Below are 27,150 nucleotides of genomic sequence, written 5' to 3'. Positions count from 1 at the left end.
GCAGCTAAGCCCGCAGGCCACAACTACTGAGCTCATGCGCCTCAACGAGAGAGCCCATGTGCCGCAAACTACAGAGCCCATGCGCCCTGGAACCCACACGCCACAACTAAAGAGAGAAAACCCGCACGCCACAACTAGAGAGAAGCCTGTGCGCCACAAAAAAGAGCCCACGCACCGCACCGAAAAGATCCCGCATGCCTCAACGCAGATCCCGAGTGCTGCAACGAAGACCCGACGCAGCAAAAAGAAAGAAAGAAAGAAAATAAATAAATAAATAAAATAAATAAATATTAAAAGGAAAAAGAAAGTCCCAGGACTAACATGGTCTCTCCACCCCTATCTCTTACAAAATCCTCCTAGAGCAGGCCTAAGACAGGGACCAGAATACAGCACCTCAGGGTTGGAAGGGACCTTGAAGATGACCCAGACCAAGCACCATCTTACAGATGTGGGAACAGATGCACAGAGAGGTGACTCAACCTGCAGTGGTTACACAGCAAGTTATCAGCAGAACATCCACAAGAGCCTAGGCCTCCTGGCTCAGGGCAGTATCCTCCAGCCCACTATACAGCTTCCCCAGTCAAGCCTGAGAGATGTAGATGGATGCTCCAGACATCTGAGGACAATCAAATGAAGTTCTCAGGCTCCCCATTACCTAGGCCATGAAAGGCAGACTGTTCCTGTAAGAATGATAATGGGAAAGATCCCACTACCTTCCTTATACCAGAATATGAAAGGGCAAAGGGGGGAATGTTCGAATGTGAAGAACACTTTCGGTTATGCACTTGACCTTCCTGGGACTCAGTTTCTCATCAGTGAAATGGGAATAATCACACTCATCTAACTGCTGGCTGCAAGGGATTACTAGATAAAAGGGATTACAAGATAAAATGGGCTCAAAAGCACTTTATAAGCAGTATGTGAGGGACCATTCGTGCATTTTAGTGGGAGAAGGGGTGAGAAAGAGATGCCCAAATCCTGAGCCCCTTGACACTGTGGGTGGTAGACATGCATCCCGAAGGGGAGAGCCTGACCCACTTTTTGGAGGCTGCCTTGCCAGGGGTGAGGCCATAACCCCCAGACTCCCCAGGAGAAAGCTTTTGGTTTCCCACTGAGGTCCCCAACCCCAAATCTCAAGGTCTTTCCTGCAAACAAACTGAGGCTGGCCTCTGAGTGTCTTCGAGGTCAGCAGACAAGAAGCAAAGGAGATGGCAGAGAGGAGATGTGGAAGTTGGGGTCCACATTTAGCTCACCTCAGGCTCTGGGAGCTCAGGAAAGGCCATTTTTAGGTATTGGAGACGGGCTGCACGGAGGGCATTGAACCAGTCCACTATCTCCTGCAGAGAAAAATACAAAGGACAGATGGACAGTCAATGAGACAGAGTAGTGGGGGAGCTGAGGCTGGAGGCAAGAAGCCAGCTGGATCTTCAGGTCTGGGCACATGCACGCACCCCCAGTCCCACTCAGGGGCCTGTGGGCTGATCACAGGCATCTGGGAGGACAGGGCCAGAGCCCAGGGGCATCACCTGAGCAAGTGGGAAGCCACTGACGGAGATCCCCAGAGCCATGGGAAAGGACCAAGGCGAACCACATAGGAGTTATGCAATGGCCTAGGACAGTGCTTGGCACTTTCTAATGTGTGTATGAATCACCTGAGGATCTCATTAAAATGCAGATTTGGATTCAGTGGGTTTGGGGTAGGGCCTGAGACTCTGCATTCCTAACGAGCTCTCAGGTGATGTGACGCTGGTCATTGGGACACACTTTGAGAAGCAAGGGTCCTTCGATGTCAAAGACTGGCTTTCAGGTGGGGGCAGGTGCACCTGGGGATGCTCCTCCAATGCGGATGCTCATCACCCGGAGGGCAACTTAGGCTAAAGCTGGCTTGGACCTTCTGTGTCCCTCTGGGAGAACGCCTCCCTCGGCAGTGTCCACCATCATCTCTCACTTTATCCAGCTGGCTCTGCCTCTGCTCTGCCACTCTCCTTTCAGTTCTCCTTATGGCAGCCAGAGTGATTTTCGAATTGCAAATCTAACTGAGTCTAGCTTAGAGTCCTCTCCACTACCCTCAGGAAGAGAGTCTAAGTTCTTTGCTCTCTGAGCTCCTTCCATACAAAACCATTGCAATCCCTCCCCCGTCCCAAAACATGCTATTACCTCTTCCTGAAACACTCTGCCTCACCCAACTCTCTGCCCTCACCCCCGACACACCTTTTACCTAGAACATTCTACTCATCCTGAGGGTGAGTTTAGATGTAATAGATTTCTGCTCCACCCAAGCCCTGATTCTATGAGAACTGCCCCACCCATTCTCAGCCACACACCAACCACCCACAGCTGCAGCCACGCTTGCTGCTATGATCCTACCCACTCTTGACCACAGCAACTGGACAAGGGCTGGACAAATGCAGAGGCTGGACAGGGCTTATCAGATTCTTTCTCCCAGGAATTTGGAATTGGGGAGCTAGCTGAAAGAGCTGCTGTGTTGCACTTAGATGTAATACGGTGATTGAGAAATTCATTTGAATTTGGTTTCAAAGGTATGAAACATCATTACCCTTTCTCTCTTGCAGGTCAAACTTGCTGGCCCCGTATTCCTGAGTTCGGAGCTCTCCTGTCCTGGGTGTTAAGAAACTTCTAGAGGCTCAGGCACTAAGGGAATGGGACCATCCCATGAAAGACCCACCTAGGCCTCCACTTTGGAAGGGCTCTTTGGTCACAAACTGGTGGCTCTAGGGCAAAATCCAACCTGCATACAGGTTTGTTTGGCTCCTGAAGTTCTGTCTGTTTCAATCCTCTATACAGGTTTTCCTGTTTGCCACAGCCTTAAGGCTGTCCACTTTACTTTTCAATTGCCCACCTGCCTCCTGTGGGCATGAGTTTGAGCATCCCTCCCCGTCCCACCCCCCCCCCCCATTTATGCCCATCTAAGGGAGAAGCTGGGGCATCAAGGGAAAAAGGAGACCGGCCAGAACCAGGTTGCCAGATGCTCTATAACTGGGTCAGTGGTAGGGACCCAGGTACCGTAATTGTCTGAGACCTTGGGCACTGCAGCAAAAGTCCTTGTAGCAGTCGCGCGGGTAGAGGGGTAGCCACTGGTATCCAGCCAGTCTGGACATGGGACTACAGCAGTGAGCCCAGTGTGGACTGAGAACCAGGGATCTCCTCCATGTCTCCCACACTGCACAAGTCCCAAGATTCTGGTAAAGCCAAGGGAGGGAGCCGAGAAAGAAGACTGATAATAGATTTCTTGGCAATTTGGGGAATGAGATCGTTGAATTTAGAGAAACAAACAAGTGAGACATTACTCGCACTCTTGGTTTTATAGAACAATGTGTTCCTGTTAGAGTGTATTCTCTCTCTCTCTCTCTCTCTTAAACACACACACACACCACAGTTCCTGATTCTAATCTCTCAGGAGGCCAAGCCATACTACTGGCCCTTGAAATAAACACTCCTGTATCTTTCCCATTCATGTCCTGTTTAAGCTGGTTTGAGTGTTCTCCTTTTCAGCATATTCACACAATTCTTAAATAGATGCTCCTTCCTCTGGAAAGCCTTTTTGACTGCCCCCATCCAGCCCACCCACCTCCCCCCCGCCCCAGACTAGGCTACTTATATGTCTCCTGTGTGTCCCTAGCACGGCCTCCAGCCCATCCTCACACAGCATCATCAGTGCCTATTTCCCCATCTGCCTCCCTCCCGAGACTCTGAGATCCCAGAACCCCACTCATGGCTCTGCCCCATTCACTACACACCCCAGGGCTGCGCACATTGTGGGGAGGAGCGCGGTAAGGATTTTCCGAAAGAGTGAATTCATGAATGCATAAATGATACAGATGTGAAATGACTCACAAGAGTTTGTCTTCTTCTACAGCTGCCACAATCATGAACAAATTACAGTAGCAACTAATGTTTACAGTGCACTTCACCGTAATGAGATGCTTTCACGTTCATGGTTCATGGTCACTCAACTCTCAAAACCCCTCTGGGAGGTGGACGTTATCAACCATAAACAAGCAGACTTAGGAAGGGAAGGAACCTGCCCTAGTAACACAGCTGGGAGTGGCAGAACCAGGGCCCCAGCTTCTGACTCCAAACCCAGCTCTTCAGACCACGCCAGGAAGTCAGCCCAGCATGTGGAGGGAGCATGAAGCCTGCAGGGAGGGTGATCCACGGTCACCATCCCAGCGCTAGGGCCTTATGGGAAGATCTAGTCCCTGTATCTGGTTCCTGGCTCCAGCTGCCAAGGGTCCCCCCTCCAGCAGAGGCACTTGGGGAGGTGAAATGGGTGCAGGGCTCAGGAACCATTGGCTACGTGACTTTGAACAAATTATTTAACGTGCCCATGCCTCTGTAACACGCGGATAAAACATTTCCAGGGTTGATCTGAAGATTAAGAAATGATGTATAGTGACCGCCAAGAAGAGCACCTGGCACAGAATTAAAAAGAAACTCACAAAATGTCAGCCCCCACCTTTGCCCCCGCCTCACCTCGACTTAGCATCTCTGACCCTTGCCCGGTCACATGACCCTGCTCATCTGGACCCAGCTTATTCTCTTGAACCTGTACTATTGGCCTGCTCTCCTCTGATGGAGTTGATTTCCTGGACCTTTAAGTGGTGCTTTTCCCAAACTTCAGTGTGCATAAGGATCACCTGGGCATCCTGTTAAAATGCAGCTTCTAATTCAGTAGGTCCGGGGTGGGCCCAAGACTCTAGTTCTAAGAAGCTCGCAGGTGATGGCTAATGCTGTTGGCACCGGACCGAACGCTGAGAAGCAAGGCCGTGGAGTGCGCCGCTGCCCAAGCTTTGATCCATTCCTCCTCCCATATTTGGAATCTCCGGCCCCACCTGATTTGCCATCCCTGGGCATAGTCCCTTCTGCTAAGTGGATGCCCCTTGACAGCTGTGCACCATCCAGACACACCCCTGGTACCCACCAGGTTCCTCTCCCTGATCTCGCTCTGCTTTACTTGTACCTCTGTCTCCAACTAGAGAGTGACGATAGGGAATTCCCTGGCAGTCCAGTGGTTAGGACTTGGTGCTTTCACTGCCGTGGGCCCTGGTTGGGGAACTAAGATCCCACAAGCCACGTCGTGTGGCCAAAAAAAAAAAAAAGTGACAATAGGTTAAGGTGAACAGCAGCAGCAGATCTCAGGAGGCTGCTGTGCAAGGGGGTCGGCGAGCTGGGGCTGCTGGGTCCTGGGGTGCCGAGCTGGAGGCTGGTATGGCAACGTTATCCTCTCACCTTCCCACTCTCGTGATACACAAACAGGTTCCTGACGTGGCCCTCTCTTCGGTAGGTGATCTGCAGCCCATGGGGGTTCCCTATCTTCTCTGTCTGGAAGGTGGCATTCAAGTCCTTGATGCTGATGACAGCTTTGGGCCCTTTACCCTAAAAGAGAGGAAGCAGATACTTAAGATGCTGACAGTCAGCAGGGTGACTTCTCATCACGTTCCCCAGGGAGACTTAACTGCAAACAGATGACCCGTATGGAACTCTGCATGGGTTTTAAATGTTCTTGCTCTAATATCAAGATGTACAGATATCCTACCGTTGTCCTGTATTCAGCCATCCCACCATTCCTGCTTAATCAGATTGGCCTCTCTGAGCTGAAAGGGGGCTTGGAAAGACCTTAACTTAGAACTTTTCAAAATTTTTAGCCATAGAACTTTTTCTGAAACGAATCATCAGGAATTCCCTGGAGGTCCAGTGGTTAAGACTTGGTGCTTCCACTGCAAGGGGCACGGGTTTGATCCCTGGTTGGGGAACTAAGATCCCGCATGCCGTGTAGCCAAAAAAAAAAAAAAGAATTTGAAACAAATATCCGTAGAAGGCAAACAAATAAAATAGATAAAACAAACAGATAAAAGCAGGGGTGGGGGCCTCAGGGCACGCCCTCCCACCCTCCACTCTGTTCTCAGGGTCTGAACACAAGTCGAGCACTCACTGATGCTAAGAAGGCAAAGGGAAAACAAGTGCGTCCTTTCGTAACTGATAAGAGAGAAAAATGATACCAACATTCTAGTCCCATAATAGCTGTTACCCACATGCAGCTATTAAAATTAAAACTAGGGGCTTCCCTGGTGGCGCAGTGGTTAAGAATCCGCCTGCTAATGCAGGGGACACGGGTTCGAGCCCTGGTCCGGGAAGAGCCCACATGCCGCGGAACAACTAAGCTCGTGCGCCACAACTACTGAGCCTGCGCTCTAGAGCCCGTGCGCCACAACTACTGAGCCTGCGCTCTAGAGCCTGTGAGCCACAAATACCGAGGCTGAGTGCCACAACTACTCAAGCCCGCGCGCCTAGAGCCCGTGCTCCGCAACAAGAGAAGCCACCGCAATGAGAAGCCTGCGCACCACAGTGAAGAGTAGCCTCCTCTTCCCACAACTAGAGAAAGCCTGTGCGCAGCAACGAAGACCCAGTGCAGCCAAAAATAAATAAATAAATATTTAAAAAAAATTAAAACTAAATAAAATTAAGACTTTAGTTCCTTAGTCACACGTAGTCCCATTTCAAGTGCTCAGCGGCCATCTGTGGCTAGTGGCTAGGGTATTGCACAGTGCAAACATAGAAAATTTCCATCACTGAAGAAAGTTCTAGTGGACAGTCTTCTCTAGAGGGAAATTTGGTCATATTTACTAAAACGTTGAGTGTTTTGCTTTGACACACAATTTCACATCTAAGAATCTATCCGAGGAAGTAACTGCATTACTATGCAAACATGTATGTCAAAAGATGTTTACTGCCATGTTGCTTATAACAGTAAAAAAAAAAAGAAGAAATTACTTAAATGTCCATCAATGATAATGGGTTAAATAAATAAATCATGGCATATCCACACAATAAAATATCACAGAATTTTTTAAAGGAAAATTTAAATCAATATTACTAATATCAAACAATGTCCATGATATCCATGTGTAAGAAATACCAAGTCCCAGAACTGGATGTATAGTAGGAACCTATTAATGCAAAAATTATACACACATATATATGCATATACTATATATTTATTTGCACATACATAAGAAGTATGGACAGATTTACACCAACACTCTTCACAATGGTTTTCTTGAAAGATTACTGGACGACTTTCCTTTTAAAATATTTACTATGAAAAATACTAAAAATACAAAAAAAGTGTATTTAATTTTGTCAATATTGTTCCCAAAAAGGAAATTTGTTTAAAAAATACGACATTACTAATAAAGCCAAAATCCCTTTAATTACTACTTACCCTGTCCCTTTCCCCTCCTCCACTCCCCACAGTCAATCACTGTCATGAGTTTGATGTTCATCTTTCTAGTTCACTTTTTACACTTTTATACACACATACACATACCCATGAACAATACATAGTGTTGTTTTATGTGGCTTTAATTTACATAAATGGTATCACATTATATGGATCATTCTACATCTTGCTTTTGTCACTCAACGTTTTATCTCTGTCCATGTTGAGATATACCAATCTACTTGGCTCTTGTAAATGACTACACCAAAAGTTATCAGTCTATGTTCCTGTTGACAGATACTGAGATTGTTTCTGATTTTTTTGCTGCTGTCAGCTTGTATCCCTGGTATACCTCTGTGAGAGTGTCTCTAGGTCATGATTAGGAATGGAATTGCTAGCTCACAAGTGTGTACATCTTTGACTTACTGAAAACTGCCAAATTATTTTGCTAATGGCTCTCCACAGTGGTTGCACCAATGTACATACCGGAAGTAAATTTCCATCAATAACATAGAAGAGTTCCCCTTTCCCCATATCCTCACCAACACTCAACGCTGCCAGTTTTTTAACATTTTTGCCAATATGATGGGTTTGAAATGGAGTCTCATTGTTAATTTCTCTTATTCAACTTAATTGAGGTATAATTTATAAGCAATAAATGGAACTCACTTTAAGAGTACAGTTTTTTGACAAGCGTATATACCCATGTAACCACCACCACAATCAAGATCTAGAACATCACTATTACCCTAAAAGAGTTCCTCTTGCTCCTTTGCATCAATCCCCACCGCACCCCAATCCCAATCACTTATCTGCTTTCTATTGGTATAGTTTTGTCTGTTCTGAAATTGCATATAAATGGAATTATACAGTACATACTCCTGTATAAGTCTTCTTTGGCTCAGAATAATATTTTTTAGATTGATCCACATTGTTGCATTTATTAGTAGCTTGTCCCTTTTTATTGCTGGGTAATATTCCATTCTATGGATATACTACAATTTTTTAATTCATTCATTTGTGGATGAACATTTGGGTACCTTCCAGGTTTTGGCTATTACAAATAAAACTTCTGTGAACAAGATTTGTGGACAAATTTTGTTGTGGACATATGTTTTTGTAAATACCTAGGAGTGGAAAAGCTGGGTTATGTGGTTAAGTGTACATTTAACTTTATTAGAAATTGCCAAATTGTTTTCCAAAGAGGTTGTATCATTTTATGTCCCACCAGCAATGAGAGTTCCAGTTTCTCCATATCCTTGTCAACACTTGGTGTTGTCAACCTTTTTAATTTTAGCCGTTCTGGTGGATACATAGTATAACTCATTGTGATTTTAATTTTCATTTCCTTGACTGCCAGAGAGATTGGGCTTCTTTTCCTGTATTTATCAGGCATTTTGGTTTCCTTTTCTGTGAACTACTAAACCGTTTCCTTTGCCTCTTCTGCCAATGGATTGTTTTTTCTTCTTGATTTTTAGGGTTTTAAAAAAATGTGACCTGGGTATTAATATTTTGCTATGTTGAAATATCTTCTGAGTTTTGCTTTCTTTAAACTTCACTTTTTTGTATTACCCAAACTTTTCACATAAAAATGAGTTACCTTTATAATTTAAAACTTTTCCATTTGGGTCAAGAAATAAAAAAAGAACAAAGGCAACTTGTTCTATTTTTAGACTGCTTTAGACTGAACAGGCTTAGGACTGAGAAACAGATCAACTTTTTCCAACCAAGGATGAGACTCACATCCTAACTCACAACAGCTACTGGGGTTCGGTGGCTGCTCCTAACTCTGTAGCAGCACTTTTTCTTCCTGCCTTTTGTACCTGAAATATTTTTCAGTGATTTAAACTGAAGACTGAGAAGAAATCCCTACTCTCTCTTGGAGGGTTAATACTCTTCATCCCCCATCATTTTTCATCTGGCCCCAGACTGAGGCCACACTGGATAGATCTTCTGGCATTGCTCTGGTCCATCCAGGAAAGCAACAGGGGACATAAATAGTAATTTCTGCATGTAGGAAATGGAGTAAGATGAAGGCTAAAGTGCTCAGAGCTTGTGCTTCTCTTACTTTCTTGGCCATTCCTTCACATTCTCTTAGCTGGAAACTTCTTATCTTTCCTCTAAATATTGGAATATCCCAGGGCTCAGTGTGATAGATAATCTCCAAAGATGGCTCTCTCCAATTCCTTCCCTCCTAGTTTGCACATGCCACTCTACCCATAAAGAGGTGGAATCTGTATCCCCTCCTCTTGAATTGGAGCTGGTTGCATGACTTGCTTTGACCAACAGAAGGCAGTTCCTGGCCTAACCTTTGAGAGGTCTGGCAGCATTCTCATTTGCTCGGGGAAAGCCGGCCGCCATGCTGTAACAAAGCTTGAGCTGGACTCCTGAATGAGGAACAGTCACAGAGAGAGAAGGCACAAGGAGGATGCCAAAGCACCTGACATGTGAGTGAAGGCTTCCTGGGTCTCCTAGCGCAGCCCAACCACCCCACTGATGCCACATGGAGTACGCTGGAGCAGCCACTGCCTGCTCAAATTCCTGACGCACAGGATTGTGAGACACGATAGACTGATGTTTTGAGCCACTAAGTTTTAGGGTAGTGTGTCACTCAGCAACAAATAACTAAAATACTCAGTCCTCCGACATCTTTTCTCATCCACCACCACCCCCTGCTTAGGTGACTCCAGCCAGTCCGGTTGCTAAACCAGTTTACATGCTGATGACTCCAGCTCCAAACTCTCCCCAAATCTCTAGACTCAGAACTTCTGAGAACTTCTTTCTCAGTCTCTACTTGTATGACTAATAAGCATCTCAAACGGGAAAGGAACTCTTGATCATCCCCGTAGGGAGCTAAGTCTTTGCCATCTCAGCAAATGACAAATCTAGACTTCTAGTTGCATAAGGCAAAAGCTGGGAATCACTCCTGCTTCTGCTGACTTTCACACTCCGTGTCCAATCCTTCAGTAGATCCCATTGGCTCTATTTCCAAAATACATGTAGAATCTGACTACTTCTAACCAGCTCCATCACCATTATCCTGATCTAACCCATTATTCCTCGCTTGGATTATTGCAATAGCTTCCTAACTGGCTTCTCTGCTTCCACCCTCGCCTCCCCACTGCTCCATTCTCGCCCCGGTAGCAGCCAGAGTGCCCCTTTCCAAAAGTTTTAGTCAAAGCAGATCACTTCTGTGCTCAAAACCCTCCTGTGGCTTCCCAATAGCAGAGTAAAATCCAAATGTCTAAATGTTTTGTAAAAATATTCTGTGATAAACCATAGTGGAAAAGAATATTAAAAAAAGAATGTAAATGTTTTGTAAATCATATATCCAATAAGGGTCTTGTGTATAGAATATATAAAGAACTATTATGGGCTTCCCTGGTGGTGCAGTGGTTAAGAACCTGCCTGCCAATTCAGGGGACACAGGTTTGAGCCTTGGTCAGGGAAGATCCCACATGCCGCGGAGCAACTAAGCCCGTGCGCCTATGAGCCACAATTACTGAAGCCCGCGTGCCTAGACCCCGTGCTCCACAACAAGAGAAGCCACCGCAATGAGAAGCCCGCGCACCGCAACAAAGAGTAGCCCCCGCTCGCCGCAACTACAGAAAGCCCGTGTGCAGCAACGAAGACCCAACGCAGCCAAAAATAAATAAATAAATAAACAAAAATTAAAAAGAAAAAAGACCACATATCGTATGATTCCCTTTGTATGAAATGTCCAGAATATGCAAATCTATAGAGTTAGAAAGTAGATTCGTGGTTGCCTAGGGCTGGGGGAGGGGAGTGGAGTGGAGAACTAGAGCTAACACATGTGGGGGTTTCTTTTTAGGGTAATGAAAATGTTCTAAAATTGATTGTGGTGATAGTTGCACAACTCCATGAATATACTGAAAGCTATTACTTCTACACTTTAAATGGGTGCATCCAATGGTGTGTGAATTTCTATTTCAATAAAGCTGTTTCCAGAGGAAAATCCCAAGTCTTCCTATGGCCTCTGAAGTCTTCCACTATGTGAGCTCATCTCTCTCCATTTTTTTCTTGCCCACTCTGCACCAAGCACTCCGGCCTCCTTCATGTCCTCTAGACTCAGCAAACGCATTCCCAGCTCAAGCCAGGGCTACGGCTCATGGTTGGGCAGTTTGCGCACTGAACAAAAAGCCCCCGGCTGAAGGTACAAGTGAGAACTGCCATCCAGGCTTCTGCTTGCCTAGACAGGGACCAGGGCTGCACCCTCTCAGAGGGGTCATCTTTTCTAATCAGCACACATGACCATGCTCAGGGCTTCTGTACATACTGTTCCCCCTACTTCTTCTACCCTTCGCCCACAAATCCACATAACTCACATTTATTCAGTTCTCTGCTCAAATGTCATCAGAGAGGCCTCCCCTGACCACCTGTGGTAGCACCTCCCTCTACCCCACGCTCTAACTCTTCACCCTCTTTTATTTTACTTCACATAACTTATTGCCACTGGATAGATTACGTATTGATGTATGTTTTGGTTACACCTGTATCCATCCACTAGAATGGAAGCCCCAGGAGAACAGGAACTTCGTTTAGTTTATTACCCCCCAGTTCCTGGAATAAGGTCTAGCATAGTAGGTGCTCAATAAATATTTCTTAAGTACATAAATAAATGAAGTAAAAGTCAAGTGATTATCAAAGGCTTAATCATGGACCAGTCTGAGCCCATTCTAGGTGAAGAGAAGGTGTGGTTTTTAGCGGACTGGATGGATTGTATAACAAGGAAAAGTAGCAGCGTGTGGTACCTAAGTCTCAGTGGCTGAGCTCATACACGAAACCAGGCACTACTGATCAAAATGTAGACCTGGGACTTCCCTGGTGGCACAGTGGATAAGAATCTGCCTGCCAATGCAGGGGACACGGGTTCGAGCCCTGGTCTGGGAAGACCACACATGCTGCGGAGCAACTAAGCCCGTGCACCGCAACTACTGGGCCTGCACTCTACAGCCCACAAGCCACAACTACTGAAGCCCACGTGCCACAGTTACTGAAGCCCACACATCTAGAGCCCGTGCTCCGCAACAAGAGAAGCCACCACAATGAGAAGCCCGCGCACCGCAACGAAGTGTAGCCCCCCTTCACCGCAACTAGAGAAAGCCCGCGTGCAGCAACGAAGACCCAACGCAGCCAAAAATTAAAAAAATAAATAAAAATGTAGACCTGAGTGGGGTGAGAGCCAGCGCTCGGGGAGGAGTAAGAGAAGACTTACCTCTTCTTTAGTGTAGTACTTCAGGAGGCCTTCTCTTGCCAGGAGGACAAACCTCCTTCTCAGGAACTGTGCGTTGTCCCTTCCCCGCTTCCATAGGAACCCTTCTCGGTTACCTTCCACCAAGGATGAGAAAGAGTGAACACTCACGGCTTCAAGACAAACAAGCAACTCATGAACCCCATACCGCACGGTCTCAGGGGTGGAATGAACCTCCCACCTGCTGCTAAAATGTCTAGGATCTAATTTAGCTATTTCAGCTGCAGGACATGGGGGTCCTGTCTGGGGCCAAATTTGCAATGTTTTATGATTTCAGTTGGGCTCCCCTCAACTTTCTTCCTTGGCTGTTTCCTAAGAAGACATAGTAAACTCTTAAGTGGGCTAAATCCTAAGAAACTGGATTGATTCTGAAGGAGGCCCAACTTCACATTGACATCAGCCTAATGAAACTCTCCAGAGTGTGGGAATAATGAGTGACCTCTGGGCTCCTGCTGGTAGATGAATACTCTGTGCTCCTGGCCACTAGGAGAGCTAAGCACTGGCCGCCTCTCGTCCTCAAAGAGCAGTTCTGTATACTTTGCTCTCTGGGTCAGTGTCAGCTTGGACTCAGAGCAGCAGGGCAGAAACTGCCACAGGTTCAGGGCCACCGATGAGGTTGTGCCCTGCACAAAGGCGGGAAGGGAGGTGAAATCCAGTCCGTGCACGTTCCCAAGGCTTGTGCCACACCAGGGGCTACATTAGCCAGAAGCAGGGTGTCTATTTCTTCCTGGTCTGCCCGGTGGGTGAGTCTTTTTGCAATTTATACTGAAGACTCTATACACCCTGTGGCCCCGCAAGGACCTGAGACGGATGTGTTTCTCGGCCACTCAGACCATAAAACCCCACCAGCCGATGTGTTGCTATTTCAGAGACAGAGGAACCCACACCTTGGCCTCTGTGGCCAGAGCAAGGGTGGCAGGTATATCTCTGCTGACCTTGTTCCTAATACTCAGGCACTTTGTTTTCTAGAACTCATCAGAACTAGCCCTCAAAAGATGATGAAAATAACTTTACCTGGGGGTGAGATTGTTTTCCCCTCAGCCATAAACTCCTGTCTCTCATACTTTGCTCGAATCCATTGTTCCTTTAAGACCCTAAAAAGAGAGAATGTTTAGTCAGCTGTGTCTGATGCATCCTCTTCCCATGGCAACTTTCTGAGACCCCGCAGCTAAGGATGGGAACATCACAGCAGCTGCCTGGCTGCCTGCTCAGGCTAGCCAGGGATTCTCTGCCTGGGTACTATTAACATTTGGGACCGGGTAATTCTTAGTGGTGGGGGGATGTCTCGTGCTTTGTAGGATGTTTAGCAGTATCTCTGCTAATCCTCCACCCCCTCGATGCCAGTGGCACCCCCTCCCCAGTTGTGACACCCCAAAATGTCTTCAGGTATTGCCAGTGTCTCCCCAGGGGGAAATATCTCCCCCAGTGGGCTATATGCACACCACTATACTATTCCAACCTCAGCCTCAGCCCTCTAGGTCAATGAGACAGATAACAGCTCCCCTGGACCATCTACTCTGCCACATCCCACTGCGTGTTCATGAGCTTAAGCCAGGAGAGTCCAAGAGCCTCTTCCTGTGGCTTCCCATGAGATCTGAGCATGCTACACTGGACAGAGCAGTGGTCTTAGGGTCTGACCACCTGGGACCTGGTCCCATTCTATCATTTATCCACTGTGTGACCAAGGGCAAGTTACTTAACCTCTGAACTTGGGGAGTATGCCAATAATATTATACCTGCCTACCCCTGAGGGTTGTTGAGAGGTCTAAATGCATACAAAGTGGCTTGTACTGTGCGGAGCACATAGTAGGTGCTTAGGTGGGGCCTAAGCAGCTGCTTTGGAGCAACACTGAGCTCAGGTGGGACAGCTCAGGTGGGACTCCGTAGATAGTATAATAGCTGAAACACATCTTTTCTGCTAAAATACCGGCGGCTTCTTAATCAAGTTAGTCATCACCTGTAGGCTATGAGAACATCAAGTCAAAGGGACAGAGCCTAAAGAAAATGCCCCATTTCACAGCTGTGGAAACTGAGTCCCAGAGGGGGCAAGTGACAACCCAAGCTATGAAGGTGGAGAGGGGCTTTCATCAGGTCTGTGTGTTCTCCATGACAGTACCAAATGTTTTCCTGGCTCCACCTGCTGGGCATGTCTGTAGAAGAGACCACCACACAGGAGATGGGGTAGTGGTGGGAGGGGTGGGACCAGGAAATCACCCACTCACATGCAGTCGCTGGCCTGGGGGATATAGTAGAAAGCAGGGACTCTGGCTTCATACTTGGCCTTCACTCGGAGGTTTCCGTTGTGGGTCATAAACTGCAAGACAACAGCAACTTGGGGTAATGTTAGAACTTGAAAAAACGTGAAATGAAACCACGGTCTACCCTGAAGGCCACTGTTCTCACTGGCTCCTGGGCTGAGTCAGGAGACACTCCTCCCGGAGTTTGACACATTTCCCCTCCTCCCCGCCACCCCACCCAGCTTGGTCATCTGTGCTGCTGGGAAGCCCCAACCTGGAGCAATGAGGTGCTGTAACAACCATGCTTCATACAGGCAGAGCACTTTACAGCTCTCCTGCATTAGTTCATTTGATCCGCTCAACCATTGTAATATTACCATCCCCGTTTTAGAGGTGAGGACACAGAGGCTCAGAGAGGTTAGGTGACTTACCCAAGGTGACACAGCTAGTCAGTGGAGAGCTGGGATTTGAACCCAGACCTGTCTAACTCCAAAGCTCATGTTCTTTCTCCCACCCCCTCCACAGATGGCCAGGACCACCAGCAGCAGTCCCTGCGAGTCCGCAGGAGATAGATGGAGCTGGAGGATGGAAGAAGTTCAGTGCTCGCCCCATAGAGTATGTAGGTCAGGAAGATCACTGGGGGCCTTTGGCACCCAAGAGACCCAGAGGCAGATGTGCCAGGAGTGGCCCTGGCCAACAGCACTCAGTAACAGCAGTGGCATATCTGGGGTGAGGGCAGGTGTGGAAAAAACATCAGGTTTTTAATCCACATCCCTTGGGCAGTGTGAACCCTATTCTCTCCTTCCCCAGTGGCCACTTGGCTGTGTCGCAGGATTTGCATGGGCTTTGGATCTCAACAGAGCAGGGTTCGCACCCCAGCTGCGCCATTTATTCACTGAGTGACGCTTGGGCAATACTTAAGCCCCTGAGCTTCAGGGGTCTCACCCACGAAGATGAAGAAGATATAACAGGGGAGTGATGAGGCACAAAGAAACGACCCTCAGGTTTAGGTGCTGGTTTCCAGTCTTTCTCCTGCACTAGAATGTAAGCTCCATGTGAGCAGAGACTGTATCTTGTTCACTGCTCTCTCCTATACCCAGCATATGTAGGCTTACAGTAACGTGTGGAATGAAAGAGTAAAGTATATAGCCCAGTGGTCTAGCACAGTGCATGGCACAGATGGGTACTCAGTAAACATGGGTCTGCTTCCCCAGTAGTCCTCGAAATCCTCAGCTAGCCAGCCCAATTTAGTACTGCCTGCTCTCTGAAGGTTTTCTGGCCAGAATGGTGTTATCTGGGCTGCAGGTGTCCTCCATCTCTGCAAGTCAGGAGAGAAAAGTGGTCCCCTCCCTGGCTAGGGGAACTGGAGGAGGACTAGGAACCATGAATCAGGATACTTCTGTTCTAGTCCAGGATTTCAGCTACTGAGAACAGCAGCTGTTAACTGACTATTTACTTTGTACCTGCCTTGAGCCTGCATTTAATCCTTACAGCAGCCCTATGAAGGGGTAGTGGTACCTATAATACAAATGTGGAAAGGGTTCACAACTAGCGTTAAATAGCAGGCTCAGGGCCTCATAGCTAGTAAGTAAGCAAGTGATGGAGCTAGGATTTGAACTCAGGGCCTCGTCTAAGGCAAGTCTAATTGGCTCCTTATTGCCCCTCTCTTGCCCTCAGCTTCCTTCCCTGTAGAATGGGAGCACCCTGCCCACTGCCTCCACCCCAGGTCTGCTGTTCCAATGCTCTCCACCTGTGCCCCTTGCTACCTCCACAATTCTGTCGTCCCAGAAGTCAAGTCTCACAGATTTCACTTTGCTGATGTCTGGGAAGTTGCGGTGGACTCCGGAGCAGTTCAGACAGATGAAGATGCCCAGCTTGTAAGAGGCCCAGTCGGGATCTGCAGGGCAAGAGGCCAGGAGGGGAGCTGGGTGAAGAAACCAGGGTTGGGCAGGGGGCGCCGGGAGAGGCAAGGCTTGGCAGTTAGCCTGGGGAGGTGTCCAGCTCAGCCCATGCCTTCTCTCTTAGCCTCCCCGCCTTGGATGAACAAAGATCAGCATGAAACCCTCTGGTCAGCCCACTGGCCCTGGCGCGGCAGCGGCCAGGATGAAGATCTTGGAAGGAGTCCCGAGGATGGATGGGGGCGAGAGGCTGAGGCGGGCGCGATGTGGAAGTGTCAGGACTCCGAGGAACCTAGAGGAGAGCGCGGAGGGAGGGACCGGCACCGAGGCGCCTGGCTGGGGAGCTGCGGGTGGGGAAGTCGGAGTCAGGGACGCTCAGGGTCCACAGGGTCGGAGTGCTGTGGAGCAGGAACGTGGGAGGACCCCGGGGACGTCCGGGGCGGGTGGGGAAGGGGCACTGGACCATCAGTGCAGAACTGGGTCCGGGGTCTGGGATCCCTGGTGTGTAGGATGTGTGGATCCGAGGGTGTGGGAAGTGGCTGGGTCCGGAATGAAGACGTCAAGGACCGTGGTCCGGGTGGGTAGGGTGTCTGGTAGGGGAGGTGAGTAGAATGGTCAGGGCACCCGGGGCCGGGATCTAGTGTCGAGGTCCAGAGTGGGGAGAACAGGCGGCCCGGGTTCGAGTGGAAGCGGTACCGGCCGAGGAGAGGGCTGCCGGGGGCCCGGGCCCGAAGGTGATATAAGGGCCACGCGCGGATCCAGCGGGAGTCCTGGACCGGCCCGGGCCTGAAGGGAGGGGAGGGGAGGGGGCCGGCGGGCCGGGGGCCGGTCCCACGTTCCGGACTGCACGCGCCGCCGCGCCCTTACCCGCCGTCCCGCAGTCGGCGCAGTGCGCGTTGCCAGTGCCCGCCGCCTGCAGCAGCTCCAGCAGCCGCTTCTTGTTGCGCTCGCCGTCGCCCATGGCCAGCCCCGCGGGCTCAGCAGGGCTCAGTCCGGCCTCCCCCCGGCCTGCGGCCGCCCATGGCCAGCGCCTTCGCCCGCAGGTGGAGCGGGACGCAAACCCGGCGCCTCCAGCCCGCCCGCGCCGCCAGTCCCGCCCCCCAGGACTTTAAGCCCCGCCCCTCCTGGACTTTCTGTCCCGCCCCCGGCGCGTCCAGTTCGCGGACTGCGTTCCTCTCTAAGGCGTATGCCCGCCCGGCAGGGACCCAGCGCAGGGCTTGGAGTCGGTCACCCTGGACCGAGGTCAAATCCTGGCCCGCCACTGGCTAGCGTTGTGACTGTGGACAACCTGGGCAACCTCTCTGGGCCTCAGTTTACACCTCTGTAAAAGAGGAATAAGGGCATATGTCCTTGACAAATTAAAAAGGATCTAACTTCTGTTAAAGCGTTCTCCTGACGTATTATAGATCCTACATCTACTCAGAGACTTAGAGACATTCAAATGCCACCTCCTCAGGAAGCCCTCCTTGATACCTAGCCTGGAGTAATCTCTCCAGCTTCTGGTCTTGCTAGAATACCAACCGTTATTGGATCCATTTCTCCCTTTGGCCCTGAGCATTTTCTACCGATCTTGCATTACAGTTATTTATATATTTATGTTAATTCCTCCTCCACTCCCAACACACACACATGCGCACACTAGATACTTTGATGTCAGAAGATTTACTTCTGTATCCCACACAGCTCCTAGAAAGAGTACCTGCACATTTTTAGAAGTCTAATAAATAGTCGCATGACTGTGTTCCCCAGGAAGTGTGGCTTCATCAATAGGGACACCGCTGGGCATTTCTATCTGTGAAGTTCCATCACCGTGAGGTGTGGGGAGGGCTTAGGTGGTCTTGAATCTGGGCATTTCCTGAATTTCCCCCTCCCCCATCTCTGTCCCTCTTTGACACCATCCTCAGTGACCCACAGACTCCTGGTAAGGCACACACTGTGCACACTTGCCATCCCCTCTGTAGGCAAATATCTGTCATATGCATAAGGCTTAATGCACATCATCTTAGGTTTCCATTCTGGTGGGTTGCAGCTGATCTGCCAGCATCCCCAATTCAACACACATGCATATACACATGCGAACACATAGGGCAGCATGGTATAATGGAATGAATTCAGGAATCCAGACTTTGAATCTTGGCTTCATCACTGACCAGCTGTGTGGCCTTGGGCAAGTTCCTTCACTTCTCTGAGCCTTGGACACCTCATCTGTAAAACGAGGGTCGAGAGATCACCTAATAGGGTCATTGAGATGAGCCAGTACATGAGACACAAAGCCCTCAAAACACAGTGGCTCCCTTGCTTCCCCTGCCCCTCTGGTCAGCTCATGGGATCATCCGTTGGAATGCTCTGTGTCATTTCCCATCTTCCCCAGGGTGGAGGAGGTCAAGCCTCCAGGCCCTGGGGGAAGGGGACATTACCAAGAGTAAGCAGCCGGGAGGGTCTTGACTGTGGGGGTGAGGCCTAGCCTAGGAACCTCTCCGGAGGGACCAGGGAGAGAGCCCGGAGAGGGGTCAGAGGGCATGGGGTTGTTTACCAAACAGGCCGAAAGATGATTCATTTCCGCTGCTTTAGATGAAAAAAGGGACAGAAATAAATCTCCCAGGAGAAATCTGGGAAAGGCAACCTAAGGTATGAATGCAAGGCAAGGGGGGAAGTGGGGGACGAAGAGGGGACAGGCAAAGGACATCACTTCTCCGCTGCCAGGGCAAAACAGTGATGTTGGGGAGCTTCTTGGGTGCCTTTGCCCCGCTGAGCTGCTCTCTTTGCACCTTGAGATTCAGCGTCCCCTCCCTGGAGGTCCCACAAAAGCCAACCCAAGGGAAAATATATCATCTCCTTCACGGTGAGAAGCAAGAGATTGAGAGGTTCCTTTAGTTTCTTCTCTTCCCGTCCTTATTTCTGGAAGTTTCCATTTAACAGAATTTCAAGGGACTTACCTGGCGGTGCGGTGGTTAAAACTCTGCACTTCCACTGCAGGGGGCGTGGGTTCGATCCCTGGTTGGAGAACTATGATCCAACATGCTGCAGTGTGGCCAAAAAAATAAATAACTGAAACTAAAAACAAAACAAACAAACAAAAAACACCAGAATCTCAAGCCTCAAGGTTTGCCAAAAACAAACAAAAGAAACAAAAACAAACAAAAAGCGGTACTGTTAAACTTTGTTGGTGATGGGTTTCTTTCTTTTTTTAAAAATTTATTTATTATTTAATTTTTGGCTGCGTTGGGTCTTCGTTGCTGCACGCGGGCTTTCTCTAGTTGCCGCGAGTGTGGGCACCTCTTCGTTGCGGTGCGCGGGCTTCTCATTGCGGTGGCTTCTGTTGTTGCCGAGCACGGGCTCTAGGCGCGCGGGCTTCAGTACTTGCGGCACGAGGGCTCAGTAGTTGTGGTGCACGGGCTTAGTTGCTCCGCGGCATGTGGGATATTCCCGGACCCGGGCTCGAACCTGTGACTCCTGCATTGGCAGGGGGATTCTTAACCACTGAGTTACCAGGGAAGTCCCCATGGTGATGGGTTTCTTTCTTTCCTTCTTTCTTTCTTTGGTGAGAGGGGGGAGAGAGAGGAATAATGCTAATTAACAAGTATTGAGTGTTTTTACTGAGACTTTCACACCATTTGATCACACTTGAGTTCCATGACAGCCCTCTGAGAGCAGCCTGTTATCCTCATGGAGGATGAGAGGTTAAGGTACCCAAAGTCATAGCCAAGCAAAGGTGGGAACAGGGGCCTACATCCAGATCTCCTATTGTGGTGTCTGGCAAACCCCACAGGACAAGGCTGCTCTCCCTTTAGTCCTCCTCCCATAACTGGATTTTTTTTTTCACTTTAAAAAAAATTGTGGCAAAATCTCTATAACATAAAATTGGCCATTTAGGGACTTCCCTGGGAGCTCAGTGGTTAAGAATCCGTCTGCCAATGCAGGGGTCACGGGTTCAAGCCCTGGTCTGGGAAGATCCCCCATGCCGCGGAGCAACTAAGCCTGTGTGCCACAACTACTGAGTCTGCACTCCAGAGCCCTCGAGCCACAACTACTGAAGCCCGCGTGCCTAGAGCCCGTGCTCTGCAACAAGTGAAGCCACTGCAGTGAGAAGCCCGCGCACAACAACGAAGACCCAACGCAGCCAAAAAATAAATAAATAAATAAATTTTAAAATTAAAAAAATAAATAAATAAAATTGGCCATTCTAACCATTTTAAAGTGTACAATTCAGTGGCATTCATTACATTCACAATGCTGTGCAACCATCACCACTATTTATTTCCAAACCTTTTTCATTGCCACAAAGAGAGACTCTGTAGCCCCCTCATGGGGATTGGACATGATCAAAGTCTAGCTCAGCTCTGTATTCAGGAACCAGAAGCTGCTTCTAAGGGAAGAACTCTGTGCCAAAGGATGTCTTGACCCAGCGGACACCGAGTACTGGGATCGGGCAGAGGCAGCCTCCCTCGTGGGCTCAGTCCATACAGCAGCTGCTGGGGTGAGGGGGCAGTCGGGCCCTGGGACAGAGTGTCCTCTGTAAATAAAGCTCCCAGGATCCCTCAGAGTACAAACATCAGCCCTGCTCCCGGGGTCACTGTCTCTGTCGAGCTGAGCCCAGCCACAGCAGGACAAGAAGAAAACCTTCAACCACATTCCCAGCTCTGGACTGGGCTCAAGATCCCCACAGAATAGACCACAACCCCCTGGAAATTTTAAATAATTATGTTTATTAGTTACAGAATTTAAAAAACTATAATTATAGGAAATTTGGAAAATACAGTAAAGAAGAAAGAAAACACCACCCACAGTTATGGCTACCATTTATTCAGGGATTGCTGTATGTCAGGCCCCTTATGGGCATTATTCCATTTGCTCTTCAATAAAACCCTGAGGTGTAGATTATTTTTATGCCCATTTTACAGATGAGGCAACTGAGGCCCTGAGAGAGAATCTAAGTGAATTTGTCCACAGTTACACAACTGAGATGATACATACTGGATGATACAGAGTACTGGAGCTGGGATTCAAACCCAAGTTCATCTTGAGCCCTTTTCAACAAAATATTACGTTGAAATGTATAAAGTTGACTTACAAAAGTAGTAATGTCATGCAGTTCAACCTAATGGTGTTTTTTTAATGGTCCTACCACTAATATTGATTAATATTTCATAAATTTCCTTCTGGTCTTTTAACATCTTTTGATCATCGGGACCATATTTTTCATACAATTTTATATCCTTTTAAAAATTTTTTGGGGGCTTCCCTGGTGGCGCAGTGGTTGAGAATCCGCCTGCCAATGCAGGGGACACGGGTTCGAGCCCTGGTCTGGGAAGATCCCACATGCCGCGGAGCAACTAGGCCCGTGAGCCACAACTACTGAGCCTGCGCGTCTGGAGCCTGTGCTCCGCAACAAGAGAGGCCGCGATAGTAAGAGGCCCGGGCACCGCGATGAAGAGTGGCCCCCGCTTGCCGCAACTAGAGAAAGCCCTCGCATAGAAACGAAGACCCAACACAGTCAAAAATAAATAAAAATAAATAAATAAATAAAAATTAAAAAAAAATCAAAACAAGAATATTTTTTTAAAAAATTTCTTTACATTATATTTCTTATCATATTACTATAGATGCTTCATGACATCTTTTTTTTTTTTTTTTTTTTGACATCTTTTTTTTTTAAATAATCAGTGAACTGCAGTGAAATGCTTTTTTTTTTTTTTAATTATTTATTTATTTATGGCTGTGTTGGGTCTTCGTTTCTGTGCGAGGGCTTTCTCTAGTTGTGGCAAGTGGGGGGCCACTCTTCTTCGCGGTGCCCGGGCCTCTTACTATCGCGGCCTCTCTTGTTGCGGAGCACAGGCTCCAGACGCGCAGGCTCAGTAGTTGTGGCTCACGGGCCTAGTTGCTCCGCGGCATGTGGGATCTTCCCAGACCAGGGCTCGAACCCGTGTCCCCTGCATTGGCAGGCGGATTCTCAACCACTGCGCCACCAGGGAAGCCCCATGACATCATTTTTTTAAACATCTTTATTGGAGTATAATTGCTTTACAATGTTGTGTTAGTTTCTGCTATGTAACAAAGTGAATCAGCTATATGTATACATATATCCCCATATCCCCTCCCTCTTGCATCTCCCTCCCACCCTCCCTATCCTACCCCTCTAGGTGGTCACAAGCACCGAGCTAATCTCCCTGTGCTATGTAGCTGCTTCCCACTAGCTATCTATTTTACATTTGGTAGTGTATATATGTCAATGCTACTCTCTCACTTCGTCGCAGCTTACCCTTCCCCTTCCCCGTGTCCTCAAGTCCATTCTCTACGCATGACATCATTTTAATAGCTATGTAATCGTCCATGCGGGTATATATATTTCTTTGTTGTTGGATACATAGATGGTGACTGATTTTTCACTGTTATACATAACATCGTAGTGAGTAACTTTGTGCCCAAAGCCTTTTCCCTCTTTAACACTGTATTTTCCCTCTTTAACACTGTATTTTCCCTCTTTAACACTGTATTTTCAAGCACCACAATCTACTGTAGTTGGTCTCCCTCACTCATCTAAGCTTCGTGAAGACAGGGCCAGGTCAGTGTGTCCTCCGTTTTATCCCCGGCAACTGTCTGCAACAACACAGGGATTCGATAAATATTTTTGAAATAAATGAAGAAATGAGTGGGGGTAAAAAATAATAAACAATAAATGAGAGGACTTGAGGTCACAAAAGTGTTTTCCTTTCTTTTAAAAAAAATTTTTTTTAATTTTTATTGGAGTATAGCTGATTTACAATGTTGTGTTAGTTTCAGTTGTACAGCAAAGTGAATCAGTTATATGTATACATACATCCACTCTTTTTTTAGATTCTTTTCCCATATAGGCCATTACAGAGTATTGAGTTCCCTGTTCTATACAGTAGGTTCTTATTAGTTATCTATTTTATATATGTAGTGTGTATATGTCAATCCCAATCTCCCAGTTTATCCCTCCCCCCCTTATCCCCTGGTAACCATAAGTTTGTTTTCTACATCAGTGACTCTACTTCTGTTTTGTAAATAAGTTCATTTATATGATTTTTTTAGATTCCACATATAAGCGATATCATATGATATTTGTCTTTCGGTGTCTATGTCTTACTTCACTCAGTATGACAATCTCTAAGTCCATCCATGTTCCTGCAAATGGCATTATTTTGTTCTTTTTTACATCTGAGTAATATTCCATTGTATATATGTACCACATCTTCTTTATCCATTCCTCTGTTGATGGACATTTAGGTTGCTCTTTTTAACAAATTTTTTAAAAATTGAAGTATAGTTGGTTTACAATATCGTGTTAGTTTCAGGTGTACAGCACAGCAATTCATTTATACATATATGTAAGTAAATATATATATATGTTCTTTTTCAGATTCTTTTCCTTTATAGGTTATTACAAAATATTGAATATAGTTCCTGTGCTATGCACTAGGTCCTTGTTGGAAGTGTTTTCCTTTCTGAAGGAAAGAAATAACGGGCAGGCATGTGTAACAGGGGAAGCTCAAACAGTCATGCAGAAGAATCTGATGGAATTCACCTATTTGTCTATTTATTTATTTAAAAGTTTTATTATGTATTTATTTATTTTTTTTATTTTTGGCCCCTTTGGGTCTTTGTTGCTGCATGCGGGCTTTCTCTAGCTGCGTCAAGCGGAGGCTACTCTTCGTTGAGGTGCATGGGCTTCTCGTTGCAGTGGCTTCTCTTGTTGTGGAGCAGGGGCACTAGGCGCGAGGGCTCAGTAGTTGTGGCACACGGCCTTAGTTGCTCCGCGGCATGTGGGATCTTCCCAGACCAGGGATCAAACCCGTGTCTCCTGCATTGGCAGGTGGATTCTTAACCACTGTGCCACCAGGGAAGTCCCCCACTGGTGTCTTTTAGTGAGTAGATGTTCTTAACTTAAATGAGATCCAATTTATTCATTTTTATTTCCTTTACGGTTAATGCTTTTCATTTCCTATTTTAGAAATATTTGCCTATGTCAAGATCATGAAGTTATGGAGCATGAATTTTTAATACTTTTCCTAAAGAAAATTAACCTTTGGAATATTACATATGCGATCATTCATTAATTTTTTTAACAATCACTTAATGAATCCCCATGTGTGCCAGGCGATGTGCTGGGTATTATAAGGGATATAATTATGGCTTGAATCCCTCTTGCACTCTAGACGGATCTAAAGTGGCTCGAAGAGGTGATGTCACTTGCCCCAGTTCACACTGCTGCTTTGCTGGGTTAAAACAGGGTTAAAACACAGGACTGACTGATTCCAGAGTCTGAGCATACCATGAGCTCCTCTGTCTCCAGGACTGTTGAGCCACCAGGAATGGATTTTTGACATATTCTAGTTGGTAGTTTCCAGGTCACCTTGGGAAAATGTAGAGTCAAATAAGGAGACAAAAACACGGTCAAAAGCAAAAAAATCCCCAAAAACCTTACAGTTCACGTTTGCCTGTACTATGAGGGAGATATGAGTCACGTGCTTGAGAGAAGGGAGAGGATGCCTTTGGCTCAGGATAATGGAAGGCTTCTCAGTGTACCCTTGTTGGCCCTGAAAAGATGAGCAGAATTCAGGTCATGTTAGGGAGAGAGCATCCTAGGGAAAGGGACCAGCAGGCACAAAGGCGCAGAGGAGAAATGCCCAGAACATCTCCTGAGTGGGTATCTTAATCAGGAAGTGATCAGCTCCAAGTAACAGAATACTGATCGAAAGTGCCTTAAACAAGGTCAGTTATTCCCTCACTGAACCATAAGTCTGCAGGTAGGTGGTTTCAAGGGTTTGTCCTGCAGCTAAACAATGTTATCAAGGCCTGTTCTTCTAGTGCTCGTCAGCATTGCCTGTCCACGGAGAGACGGCTGCTCCTCTGAGTTCATCCTCCCACCACCAGAGCCACAAGAAGAAAAGGGAGGTGGCCGCTTCCCCTCCCACACCCCCTCCCACTCTTGATCAGGGTATAAAATCTTTCCCACTTAGGTCCCAAACAGAACCACACCTACTTTTTTTTTTTTTCTTTTTCTTTTTTTTTGGCAGTGCTCGGCTTGCGGGATCTTAGCTTCCCGACCAGGGATCGAACCCGTGCCCCCTGCAGTGGAAGCTTGGAGTCCTAACCACCAGACCGCCAGGGAATTCCCACACACCCACTCTTATCTTAATCTTTAGTAAAGGCAAATAGGATTCCCATAACTGGTTCACCTTTCCGGACATCGCCACCGGCAGGGATCTGTTAGGAAGGGGGAGAGGCAGCATGTGGGTGTCTGGCGGTGAGCAGACAGAAAGAGCTGGAAGAGCAGGGTGAGGCGGGAGTTGGAGGTTTAGTCAGCACCGGGGCCAGGACAGGGAGGGTGTGTGTAAGGACAGGGACGGGGTTAGGCTGACGGAAAGCTGAGAAATCAGGTGGTGCGGGGTTATTGCAGGAGCCCAATGGAGACAATGAGGCTCTGATTCAAGTGGCCACAGGGAGAGGTAAAAAGACGTTTTGCAGGTAAGGCTGCTAGAATTTCATGTGTTTTAAACTGCAAGATGCCACACAGTAGTGAGTCATGAAATTAATATCAACTTAGTGGTTCCAATTAACCCACTTTTTTTTTTTTGAATCTTGTTCCTCCTCAAAATTCTACATGTCTTTTGTCTCTTTTTTAACTTGACTTTGTCCTGTTTCCTTTTAAATCTCTCTGAACATTGCTTCTCCGTCTTTTGGGGAATCCTCTACTCGCACCCAATGCTCGTGCTGCCAGGGTTCTCTCCTGGACTCCCTGTCCTTTCCTCACACCGTCCCTCTCCCTGGCTCAGCCAGGCATTCTCCCGGGATAAAGTGCCATTTCTTTATGGCACAGCCTAGTCCTCTCCCTTACATATCTAACCATCTACTAGACATCTCCACCCAATGTCTTGTGGGTTAAAGACAGCTCAGTGTTAAAAAAAAAAACAACAGATCAGTGTTTTTTAAAAATTGAAATACACACACACAAACTGAAATACAGTAGAAAATGTCAAGGTGCATCCTATGTAAAAACACAAATATTTTCTTTCTCGCTCTCTTTTTTAAAATTTGTGTTGTTTTGTTTTGTTTTGTTTTGGCTGTGTTGGGTCTTCGTTGCTGCGCGGGCTTTCTCTAGTTGCGGCGAGCGGGGACTACTCTTCCTTGCAGTGCACAGACTTCTCATTGCGGTGGCTTCTCTTGTTGCAGAGCTCGGGCTCTAGGCACGCGGGCTTCAGTAGTTGCAGCATGTGGGCTCCGTAGTTGTGGCTCGTGGGCTCTAGAGCGCAGAATCAGTAGTTGTGGCGTGTGGTCTTAGTTGCTCCACGGCATGCGGGATCTTCCTGGGCCAGGGCTCAAACCCGTGTCCCATTGGCAGGCAGATTCTTAACCACTGCACCACCAGGGAAGCCCCTCTCTCTTTTTTTAAATTGACGTATAGTTGATTTACCATGCTGTGTTAGTTTCAGGCGTACAGCAAAGTGATTCAGTTAATATATATATATGTTCTTTTTCAGA

General features: G+C 47.5%; 1 protein-coding gene across 7 annotated transcripts in view; it reads right to left on the bottom strand.

Moving 5' to 3' along the window:
* The window catches only part of ADAP2 (ArfGAP with dual PH domains 2), a 65,166-nt gene that overhangs the window by 35,398 nt on the left and 2,618 nt on the right, over positions 1-27,150 (bottom strand). For 4 of the 7 annotated variants that reach the window (XM_061176403.1, XM_061176401.1, XM_061176402.1 and 1 more), the window contains exons 1-7: positions 17,515-17,679; positions 16,516-16,646; positions 14,735-14,826; positions 13,527-13,606; positions 12,477-12,589; positions 5,251-5,397; positions 1,254-1,337 (exon numbers count right to left, since the gene is read on the bottom strand). In XM_061176403.1, coding sequence (XP_061032386.1) covers positions 1,254-1,337; positions 5,251-5,397; positions 12,477-12,589; positions 13,527-13,606; positions 14,735-14,826; positions 16,516-16,646; positions 17,515-17,608 — 741 coding nt within the window. In that variant the 5' untranslated portion in view covers positions 17,609-17,679. Of the gene's footprint in view, positions 1-1,253; positions 1,338-5,250; positions 5,398-12,476; positions 12,590-13,526; positions 13,607-14,734; positions 14,827-16,515; positions 16,647-17,514; positions 17,680-18,797; positions 18,853-19,583; positions 19,669-27,150 lie in introns of those variants that run through there. The other 3 variants (XM_061176404.1, XM_061176406.1, XM_061176407.1) reach the window with 3 other exon arrangements.

Source organism: Eubalaena glacialis, chromosome 19 (genome assembly GCF_028564815.1).
Source record: "Eubalaena glacialis isolate mEubGla1 chromosome 19, mEubGla1.1.hap2.+ XY, whole genome shotgun sequence".
Taxonomy (NCBI): domain Eukaryota; kingdom Metazoa; phylum Chordata; class Mammalia; order Artiodactyla; family Balaenidae; genus Eubalaena; species Eubalaena glacialis.
The sequence above is the reverse complement of the archived record's forward strand: the minus strand, read 5'-3'. Positions and strand labels throughout refer to the sequence as shown.